The sequence below is a fragment of the Perca fluviatilis genome, chromosome 5, assembly GCF_010015445.1.
Source record: "Perca fluviatilis chromosome 5, GENO_Pfluv_1.0, whole genome shotgun sequence".
Lineage (NCBI taxonomy): Eukaryota > Metazoa > Chordata > Actinopteri > Perciformes > Percidae > Perca > Perca fluviatilis.
Genome location: NC_053116.1, coordinates 26,350,293 through 26,361,365, shown reverse-complemented (window position 1 = coordinate 26,361,365; position 11,073 = coordinate 26,350,293). Strand labels below are relative to the sequence as shown.

Sequence of the window (11,073 nt, the reverse complement as noted above, 5' to 3'; positions counted from 1 at the left end):
ATGTGTGTGTGTGTGATTGATGTGTGTGTGTGTATATATAACATATTTTATGTATGTATATGTATATATGTGTGGTGTGGTATATGTATATATATATGTGTATATATATATGTGTGTGTGTATATGTATATATATATGTGTGTGTGTGTGTGTGTGTGTATGTATGTATGTGTATGTATGTATATAATGTGTGTATGTATATGTCACTAAAGTTTGGTCAAGCCAAATAACTGCAGGGTCTTCAAAAAGATTTAAAAGCAGGACATGGAGACGGGGCTGTGACCGCATTCAAATATTTATGGATGCTGATTGTTTGGGAGTTGCATTACATACTGTATGTGTGATTATGCCTGTGCGCGGGTCACAAAGCTTGCTCTCTCTCTCTCTCTCTCTCTCTCTCTCTCTCTCTCTCTCTCTCTCTCTCTCTAATTTAATTTGCTTTATTGGCATGAACAAAGAAAACATGTTGCCAAAGCAGTTTACAGAAAATACATATATAGTACATATCACATATTAAATAAATACAGTAGGTGTCACATATATTCTATACTGCACTGATAGTTATACATCATACTACATTACAAAGCAATTACATAACACAATGTAATACTTAACAGTTTTGTACAATATAATGACTGTACAATCCTAAACCAATGTGTAATGTTGGGATCTTATAGTAACGAGTCCCTCAGGTTGTGGCAGGCAGATACATATTTAGCTGCCAGTGGGGCTGCTGTTCTCTCTCTCTCTCTCTCTCTCTCTCTCTCTCTCTCTCTCTCTCTCTCTGTTCCGTCCATCCCTCCCTGCGCTATGCGGCTATATGTGACGCTTAGCGTCCGGTGTGTTTTCACTGTTAAACCCTACATCTTTCAGTTTCTATACGTAGCCTTCTAGGAGTGCCTGAATTGTTCAAATCTCCATAAGATTTAATTTATGAGATCTTTAGGTATGTTCAGCTTTGCAACTTAGAACTTTGATGGGCTTTGAACATATGTGTTCATATTTTTTCAGTGTGCTTTGAGTTTTCTGTTACAGTTTGTCTCTGTCTTCTGTCTATAGTCCCAGTGGCACTGCCCTATCCTCTCTGGACGAGGTCAAGACCTATCTGTTGACTGATGGCACCTGCAAATGTGGTCTTGAGTGTCCACTCATCATCCATAAGGTAAAGCCGGTCTATAATCTTTCAATTTGTTTGTTTGTCTGTCTACAAAATACACCCATTATAGGGTTTTAAGATTTAGTAACTCTGTGACATTGTAAACATATTTTAACAGCATGGCCATGATCTTTTAATTTCTTCAAACTTTTTGTTCACACACTGAGGATATCAATGCATGCTGTTTTGATATTGATGTCGACAACACGACTTAAACTAGCTTCTAATAACAGACATGTTTGCATAGAGAAAAGGTAATTTGTTATTAATATCTATGACTAACTTTTCACTAACTCCACAACTGTGTGGAATCATGGCTAACCTTTTCATCATAAAAATGTGAGTCTGTAATAAGCAATGATCCTTGTGGGACTATGCCTATTATGAGTGTAAAATACCTAACTAGTTTTGATGAAATGTTATGCAAAGAGTCCTATCTAAATTCTGTCCGATCCTCCTTTATCTGGTATCAGGTTTTCAACTTTACTGTGGGAGTGAAGGTGGAGCAGCACATCCAGCCATTAGGCAAAGCAGAGCAGGACATGACCAAACTGTGTAACCACCGCAGGAAAGTGGTGGCGATGGCTGCTCTGTGTCGGAGTATGCAGGCCTCACAGCTGCCCTTTGCCAACCTTCATCATCCAGGTACATTTTGAAGCACTGAGACATGCTACTCTTCTTCTATCAAACAGTGTGTACAAATATATACATAATACATTAAAGAATCTATTAAAATGGCTTTTCTATACTCATTTCTACAGATTCACTTAATGGATGCTGATCAGCATCATTATTAATTTGTAAGGTTTCTCTAGTTTATGTGTGTTAGATGATAACAAAAAACACCAAATTGCTATATTGATTTGAGTGTGCTGTATGTGCAGTACTCACCTCATGTAAGAGGGCTGCAATTGGACTATGATCTTGCAGGTCCCCCAGGACCCAACACAAATTTACTCTGTGTGTGGGAGCACTTTGTCAGTATAATCGTCATTGTGGGATGAAGTAGAGATGGAATTTAATTTATGAAAGTATGAGAGGCTTTTATTATTGGGCTTAACCACACATGTACTGTAAATACATTGTCCTCCAGTAAACCACATGCTTCCGAAATACAGAATCAGATGTTTCCATTTAGTGTCTCTCCCCATTTCCTTTCTCTTTCTGACGTCTTCCGTTTTACCATTTGGTTTGTGTCTGTTTATATAGGAATCTACATTAGTTATTAGAGAAACTGACATGATCGATGTCCATGTTTAGATAGACTTTTATTGATTTTGCTTAAAGCAGTAGGAACTGAAACGGCTACATTTCTTATTTCCCTGTGGTAAGGGCCCAACAAATGTTTAATAGAAAAACATTTTTATGGTGTGTGTGATCAGAATCACCACAGGAGTGGGCAGGAGTAGGATGTTTTCCAATTACCTCAATCATCAAAATCAAACATCCAAATTCTCCTCCTGAGCACTTGGATATGGCAGAAGTTTAATTTTCAGTATTCAGTTCATAGACTGTATGCAATACTGTGTGTGTGTGTGTGTGTGTGTGTGTGTGTGTGTGTGTGTGTGTGTGTGTGTGTGTGTGTGTGTGTGTGTGTGTGTGTGTGTGTGTGTGTGTGTGTGTGTGTGTGTGTGTGTGTGTGTGTGTGTGTGTGTGTGTTTTTTCAGAGATGAGCAGTGGAGTGGACAGCCGCAATTCAAAGCGAGTACTTGTTGAGCGGGAAGAAGAGGACCATGGCATTTACCATCCCAAACTCCATCCGGCCCCAGCTCGACCCCACAGCAACATCCACATAAACCCCTCTGCCAGCCCCAAATCCTCCTACCACTTTATTTACCCTTACAATGGTTCCTCCCCTGTCCTTCACACAGGCACACACTCTCACCACCCCCTCGATGCTTTGAGAAGACTTCCCCATCCTTCTCCTATTCTTGTCTCCTCCACCTCCTCCTCCTCCACCTCCTCATTCCCAGCGTACAGCGTTGCCCAGAGGTCACCCCGCACCCCCACACCTCAAGGTCAAAGAACACCCAAAACCCCCGAGACTCCAGGTTCTCCTCGGCACGGGCCCCTCTCTTCACCTCCTCCCTCTTCCCCTATGGCCATGGGTGGTGGAGGAAGAGGAGCACAGACTCACGCTCATCATCCTCTTGGTGTCATTGTGGGAGGCTCCCCCCTCTCTCGCTCTCCCTCTCCCTCTGTCAATAACATGAACTGTGCGTCTCCTCACCAGCGTTCCCGCCACCCTTCAGCTTCTCCTTCCGCTCTCTCTGATCATGGAGGAGGCTCAGCAGCAGGAGGTGGACTGATGGGAGGTAACTTTCCTCAGAGGAGGAAATCCACCTCTTCCTCTCCACACTCCCCTCTCCATGGCTCCCCAAATCCCAGCCCCCACTTTCCCAAGTACAAGCTGGAAGACATCTTGGAGCAGTTTAAGAACTCAGGCAACAGCAGCACTAATAACCACCACCTCCTAATCCCTGCTAACCCCTCCTTACTGACCAACCAAAGCAGTAGCAACCCTAATGCTCTCTCCTCGAAGCCCTTAAAGAGTGCCATGAGTCCGATTCTTAGCACAGGACCACCAGGTTTTGGGTTGAACTCCGCAGGGACTTCTAGTTTACCTCTGGGGCCATTTCTGAACCACCACCACAGCCATCAGGTCAAGCTGCCACACCCAGCTTCTTTCCCTGCAAGTAGCCTTCTCTCTGCAGCTGCCAAAGCTCAGCTGGCTAACCAGATAACCCAGGGCCCGAGCTCAAATGTGGCCAGCAACCCCTTGAGCTTGCCCTCTTCTCTGGAGGCCTCGAAAGAGGTACAGCAGCAACAGTCATCAAAGGTAACAAACAGCACTTTACATAACAGCCACCCTCTCTCCTCCAATGCTTCTACTAGGCCTCCCCATCCTTCCCTTGCAGCAGCCTCCTCTGTCCTTTTTCCTCCATCCCACTCTCTGGCCCAGTCCCTGGCTTCCTCTTTGCCCCACCTGCCTCCCACAGCAGAGCGCAGTGCGTCGCACAGAAAGAGGCAGCGGCGATCTCCAACAGTGCTCACCATGCTAAGAGACACCCAGCAGCTGACTAATGGGCCGCGTAAAACCCCACCAGGAGACGCCGTTTCTGCTACAGTTATCAACCTATCCTCCTCTTCCCCTTCGTTCCCCTCCTCCTCGCACTCCTCCTCTACCTCAGCTGTGCAGAACCAGAATGCTGCCATGTTAGAAAACCATCATCCTCTCCTCCCCGGGCAGATGCCAAGGCTCCCTGCTCCCCGACAGATGGCACACCTTTCCAGGCCTCCGAGACAAACTGAGGCTCTGGATTTCACTACAGGCCCGACACATTCACCTCTTGGCTTGGACCCTCCAACCCAGCCTCTGTCTGCTCTGTTACACCTGCTCAGTGTGCAGAACGCACAGGCCTCAGCATTGAACTCTGCGTCAGCTCAGCCAGGATCTGTGTCTATTGAAGGAGGTGGACACACTAATAAGCAGAGCCCCAGACGGTCACCCTCTTCTCCCGCCCCTCACTCTAACGTCAGGCACCCACAGACTCGGTCCCCGTGCCGAACCAGTAACACTAATCTTTTACCCTCGGTGCTACAGCCGCTTTCTCCTCCCCCCACTTCCTCTCATTTCAGATCAGTGCAGTCTCAATCACGTCCTCAGTCTACTAAATCAAGTCCTCTACAGAGACATTCTCCTTCTACACTGCTGTCCAACTCAAATTTAGCTTTACACAACAGCATCAGCCCATCGCAGCATATGTTCCCCACTCCCTCAGACAAGCATCAACTGACTGAAAATCACATTCCTACAATAGACTCGGTTTCCCAAGCACCATTGCGGGAAGCCTCACCGCAGGCCACGGAGATTAGTAGTATTAGCATACCTACATCGGTGGACTTGAGTCATTCGCAAGGCAGTGTTTCTATGGCGATATCCAGCTCCCCGAAGCCTCTTGACCTTAGCAACCATGTCCTGGCCCTTCTCGCAGCATCATCCACTCTACCCCAGGGGGAGGGCAGCTCCTCCGACCGTACCACTGATGTTGTGATGTCTTCCCAAGAAAATCCAACAGCAGGTGAAAATATTTTTCAGTCTGAAGTGTGTTTTTAGTCTGGAAGATAAATCCTTAACTTTGAATGCATTTTAATGTAATATGGTTTGTAGATCTTTACAATATACTGAAATTGTACCTTATGTAGACCTCGAGATGTATGAACTGTGTGCAGTCATGAGCTATACCTTTTTAAATCAGGCTTTAACGGATGATTATATTTCTTAGAATGGTTCAGGGAAAAGGGTACAAATGTTTTCTCATGGTTGCACCCTGAGTGTTGCTCTGAATCAATGTGATGTTATTGCTAGCTTGTAAATGTAGTGCTGTTTTTTTCAGCAATCTATCTGCGCTCAATGTTGTACCAGTAACAACCACCACAGTTAAATCCTGTGTAAAACACTGCATACCGCCCAGCTCAAGACCCCTTGTATACAATTTGTTTACTGATCTTATAAGTCCGCCTGAGCATATGTAAATGACTTATGTGTCCCATAGGGCCAGAGGAGCCTAGATGTGTGGACCCGAAGATCTCCATAGTGACCAAACCTCCAGCAGCCACAAGCCCCGGGCCCGCTTTCTCCTCTCGTCTCATGGACAGTCACAGTCCTCATACACCTTCAGCTGTTGGCGACTCAACCTCTCCCTTACCTCTGGCAGAGGCCTTCCCCTTCATGAACCAAGAGCAGCTGCTTCAGCTGCTGTCATCCACAGGAGGTCTACCATCCCTCCTGGACCCTACAGTCCTGGCTTCATTGCCACTAGGGGGGCTGTGGCTGGGAGGGCAACATGCGCAGATACCCCCTGCCAATGCACAACCACCACAGACTCTTGCAGAGCAGCAGTTACTGATGCAACAACAAGAGACACAGCAGCAAAACCAGGATCAACAGCAGAAGCACCAACAGATAAACAACAATCCTCTGTTTCCCTTGTTGCCCTTGTTGAGTGGTGCCCAAGGAGAGCTGCCTCTGAGCCTTTTGGGCCTATTAAACCCGCTCCCATCCCCCGCCTCAACCCCTACCCCAGGACAGGAAGCTGATCTAGGGCTAACAGAAAAACCTAGCCTTCAGGCTCTGCTTATGGCCTCCTTGTTGCTCGGGCATCAGCAGACACCTTTGTTACCTCTATCTGGGCTGGGTCAGTTGAGCCAGGTCAGCTTGGAAGTTCCTCTCCAGCAGCCACAACACATCCCCACCACATTGGAGGGTCTCACCCTGGATAAGACCTCTGGCCTCCTGGATCCATCAACCCTATCAGGCGCGGGTCTCTTGGAGGTCGCTCAGAGCCTTCTCCCCATTCCTCCAGGAGCTGAGGGCTCTATCCAAGCGCTCCAGTCTCTGCTCCTTCCTGCCTCTCTTCCTCCTTCCCATGCAGCCTTCCTGCCCCTCAGCCCTGCCTTGCTCACTGCTGCCCTGAGCTCTGCCGAACTCCACCCACCTCCCCACACCCAATTAGCTTCTGCACAGCAAACCCAACATACCCAACCTCAGGTAGGCTCCCCTATCTCCTATAGCTATTTCCTCTGAGCTCCTCCTTGTTTCCCTAGAAAAACCTGAGCTCATTTCCTTAACTGCTCCATTGTTTCCCCCTGTGTTAGTTGCTTATTTTCTTTAAAACCATAAACTGTTTTCCTTTTTTAAAAGATGTTTTTTTTTTTTTCTCTAAATGAGTTTTTAAATGAAGGTCTCCTCAAACTATTATGGAAATTTATTTTATTAGGAATAACCCCTTGAGATGTAGTTTTCGAGGGGGTCTTACATAGTTTACTTTAACTACATAGTTTGTTTTGGGTTGGTTACAGCCTGTATATCTTAATAGAGTGCAGTATAAAGTGCAGTTCAGTGGTAACTAAGTTCAGTAACTGAGCTTCTCTACTGTACTCTACTCTCCAGGTACCCACTGATGCTGGTGTTGACACCCTCATCCCCCTGTCTCTTCAAGGCAAAGACAACCCCATCCTCCAACAGTTACTGCCCACTTTGCTTAACTCTGCTGTATTAGGTGAGTCGGTGGCCACCTTGTGTAACACTTCTTTCTAAAGATTAAACTCTGTATGTTAGAATACATTAAATTATACCAGCAAAAACAACCAATTGTTCTCAGTATTAAAACTTTAAACATTGCTTGCATTATGTAGCAGAAAGCCATTATATCAGCGCATCTATGAAATGTGTCTTTGCAGGAGATCTTTCTGGCATCACAGGCCTCCACAACTTGTTGGGGATTGGAGCAGGTTCCATCCTCCTACCCCCAGTCCAGACCTCTGCTTTGGGCATGCCTCTGCTGCAGGGTCCTGATGGAGCTATCAACTTGCTCAACAACATACAGGTAGGTAACTGGCATGTAGCTTAGTGGATAAAACATTCAGGTAACAGCTTCTCATTTTTGATAAATGATAAACGTCTTCAGCGGCAGGCTGTATCAGCGGTCTCTAAAAGACATGTTTGTGTTGAAACAAAATTACAAGTAGTATTGGCTTACCCTCTTGTGGACATTATTCGAATATATTCAAACGTGTGCTTTTTAAAAGCAATATTCAAACTATTCAAACTAAACTATTCATATTTTTGACAATCCTAATGACAGGAAATGTGTAAAGTTTGCTTTTGGATGATTTTGCCTCAGTGAGAAAACTCATTGTTTGTTCCCTCACATATATTTTGGGACTTGTTATTGTCGTTATTGATTGCCACAAATTTTTCTCCCTTTTTTTTCCTCCAGCTAAACCTTGCACCACCCTCAGAAGGAGAGAAGCCAATGACATTGCAGGAAGCACAAAGCCCTGCCCCACAGGAAGACATTCCAGCCTGTCAGATGGCTCCCGAAGTGGTTCCCAGTCCTGTTCCAGCTCCTGTTTTAGCGCCTGCCCAAGAACACACCCCACCCCAGCAGCGGGTATCTGAGGGCAGGTCTGTTATTGATCCTTACACCTCTTTCATGGACACGATTTATACCTCCTTCCTTCAAGTCAGTGCTAAAGAGCAGGAAGGCAGGGCCCACATGGGGCCATCTGACCCCACTTCACCCTTCTGTGCCTTACCACCGGTTTCTTTCCCTGTGGAACACCATACCCCTGTCCCAACTCTGCCCCAGGCAAGTGCCCCAGTCTCCCTCAGCCCACGTCGGGCCTGTTCCCTCCGCAATCCATGCTTATCTCGACTTAGCTTGGAGGCAACAGCCCATTCCCCAGCCCAGGGGACGCCCAAACCCACTGAGGATGGGTCTACGTCACCCTTACAAAGGAAACCGGTTATGGTAGAGGGCCATACCCACCCAGAGCCTCCTTTGCCATCCATATACTTGGAGGAGGCTAAGACAGACTGTACTGGGCCTGCTGCGGCTGTGTGCCCCTATGTGGAGGCAGGAGTAGATAGGCAGGGGCATCTTCCCCACGTGGGGTACCTCAGTCCCAGGGATGGATGCAGTGGGAGGACCGACGAGGAGACAGCTGGGACATTGCTGCACACTGAACAGGGAAGGGTGAGTGCCTGGGTCTCCTGTTTCCTTTAAATGTATAAACACGATTTTAATGTTAACAAAGTGGGACTGCATAATTATCCTGCTGAGACACCAGAATTTAATATGGTATGGACCAAAGACTGTAAAAAGAGGAATGTACCACTGATACCTGTAGATGATTTCATTATTGTTGTGATTTCTGATTTTACCTCCAAAGGATCAAGCCGGAGCAGCTGGTGGAGCCAGAAGAGGAAGGAAAAGGAAACAAACGTAAGTTGTCTTGTTAACCGTTAATGTCTCAGACATGCTCTAGACAGGGAATCACCTGGATGAATCAATTTCCAGTAAAAGTTGTTCCAGCCTCAAGACCTTGCACTGTAATGAATCCATGCCTTTTCTGAACTTTTCATAGCGACTGTTCTATCATGTTTATTTGGTTGTATCATGCTGTATTGAGTATTCATGTTTTTCTTGCTTTTTGTCTCAGGCTACAGAATGTGTTAGAGGATTTCAGAGACATGGATGCTACAACACTAGAGGAAACCAAGGCTACGGTAAGACCCAGCTCCCCCTCAGTGACTCAAATATCTATGGTTTCATTATCAGCAGCACTGATTGTCTTCATTACCTCTCACTAGTATTATCAAACTGTTTTTGAGTCAGACAAGCCACCTTTTCCTCCCCCAGTTTTTAACAAATGGTTACTGTTACTTTCCAAAAGCTTGGATTTTTTTTTTTTGCCATGCTAGCACCTGATCCTCTTGCACCTCCAGAAGGTTCACATTTGGGATTTTGAGTGAAATGTCTTGACAACTATTGAATGGATTATTATTAAATGTAGTACATACATTCATGTTCACCTTCATGATGAATCATCAGGTCAAAATTTTTATTTATTCAGTACTGTTTTATGACCAAATGCCTGCAAAGCGTTTCATCAGCCTCAGCTTTACTTAGTTTGCTAATTAGCACTAAAAACAAGCATCAGCGTGTTAGCATTGTTATTGTGAGCATGTTAGCATGCTGACATTAGCATTTAGAGTACCACAAGCTACAAATTAACGTAATCCTGTGTGATATTTTCATATCAACAAATGTCTGCTTTACCATTTCCTTTATATGATCACTTTTATTCAACTAACTGTGAATTAAAGTGTTTTACTTAGCTTGTCCAAAGTGTGCAGAAACACCACAGCAATTCAATTCACAGCATAGCACAAACCAATTTAAAAGAATGTCAGAGAATCTTTTCAAAAGACAAAAAAAGAGAAAAAGAATTAAGCAAAAAGCAGCATTTGAGAAAACAATTTCACCCCAAAGTCCGATTAGTTGTGTTGTTTTAGGAGCTTCAGCAGCAGTTGTTGATGTTCAATTTTTTTTAGGACTTCTAAAAGAGGAGGGGTCTAAGTTTATTCTTGATTTTTCAAAACAGCAGGTGAGAAAACAAAACACAAACTTTTAAATGGGCCTTGTGGTGAGATTGTTATCTCAACTGCTGTTTCCAAGCTCACGAAAGGACTTCAAAAAGCAGGGTGCTAAAAACAGAGGAGGCTAGAATCAGACATTGGAAGTTTAAAGGCGCAGTATTCTGTCTCTTACGCTGCACTCTTAATACCCTGCGAAGGGTTTGCTAAAGAAGAGAAAGCTTTTTGTTCCATGCTGGGAATAATTGTGCAGTTCTGACTGCGGTGGTACAGTCACTCCACCACTGGGGGGCTGGAGGGAGATGAGGCCAATGTGACTGTAGTTTTTCTCTCTCTGTCTTGCTCCAGACAGCACTGCTGAAGCCTGAGAGGTCAGTCCGCGGCAGGAGGCGACGAGGCGCCAGGTCCCAGAGGCAGTGATTGATGGAGGGAGTTGTAAGTCTGAGCTCTTCACCAATCAAAAGGTGGCCAGATGCTGCCCCCAAAAAAAAATCTCTCCACCATCTTCACCACTGTTTAGACCTTTCTTTCTTTGTTATTCAACTGCACTAATATTATGTCGTTGTCATGTCAACCATTGTTATGGCAACCACTATGAAAAAAAAAATAGGAGAGAGATCTAGTCTGAAATGTTAATTTATAAAAAGTGGGAGAAAAAACTTGAGACATTTTGTGGATACTTTTTCACTTCTCTTAGGTCTAGTTCACAAAATAATGGTTGCTCGACATTGTGATCAGATATCTGTTAATTATGGTTGGTGTTAGAATGAGAGCACTGTTTTCTTCTCATCAGTGTATAACTGAGTCAGGATGAAGCCCAACTACTTGAGTGTGCTCTATGTTGAAAGTGTGGATGTGTGTGTCTTTTTATGTGTCTGAGTGCATGTTGGACAACAGTGCTATTGCTGAGCCCCTCACTGTCCGACCGTTAGTAGAATTTATTTTCATTCTAGTAAACAAGACCCTGTCTGTT

General features: G+C 45.0%; 1 protein-coding gene across 1 annotated transcript; it reads left to right on the top strand.

Annotated features, from left to right (window-relative positions):
* The first annotated feature begins 547 nt into the window (after positions 1–547).
* On the top strand, positions 548–10,578 carry mbd6 (methyl-CpG binding domain protein 6). The gene is made up of 10 exons (XM_039799703.1): positions 548–1,162; positions 1,630–1,801; positions 2,824–5,238; positions 5,713–6,707; positions 7,110–7,218; positions 7,400–7,545; positions 7,939–8,697; positions 8,894–8,946; positions 9,164–9,230; positions 10,449–10,578. The coding sequence occupies exons 2-10, from the start codon at positions 1,699–1,701 to the stop codon at positions 10,518–10,520; spliced, it is 4,719 nt and encodes a 1,572-aa protein (XP_039655637.1). The 5' UTR covers positions 548–1,162; positions 1,630–1,698; the 3' UTR covers positions 10,521–10,578.
* The last annotated feature ends 495 nt before the right edge of the window (positions 10,579–11,073 follow it).

Bases quoted from the DNA above. Each gene is read 5' to 3' on its own strand.
- mbd6 (XM_039799703.1), top strand. From the start codon at position 1,699: ATGACCAAACTGTGTAACCACCGCAGGAAAGTGGTGGCGATGGCTGCT. The intron at 5,239-5,712 runs GTGAAAATATTT...TGTGTCCCATAG, and splicing joins CCAAGAAAATCCAACAGCAG to GGCCAGAGGAGCCTAGATGT. The intron at 6,708-7,109 runs GTAGGCTCCCCT...TCTACTCTCCAG, and splicing joins CCCAACATACCCAACCTCAG to GTACCCACTGATGCTGGTGT.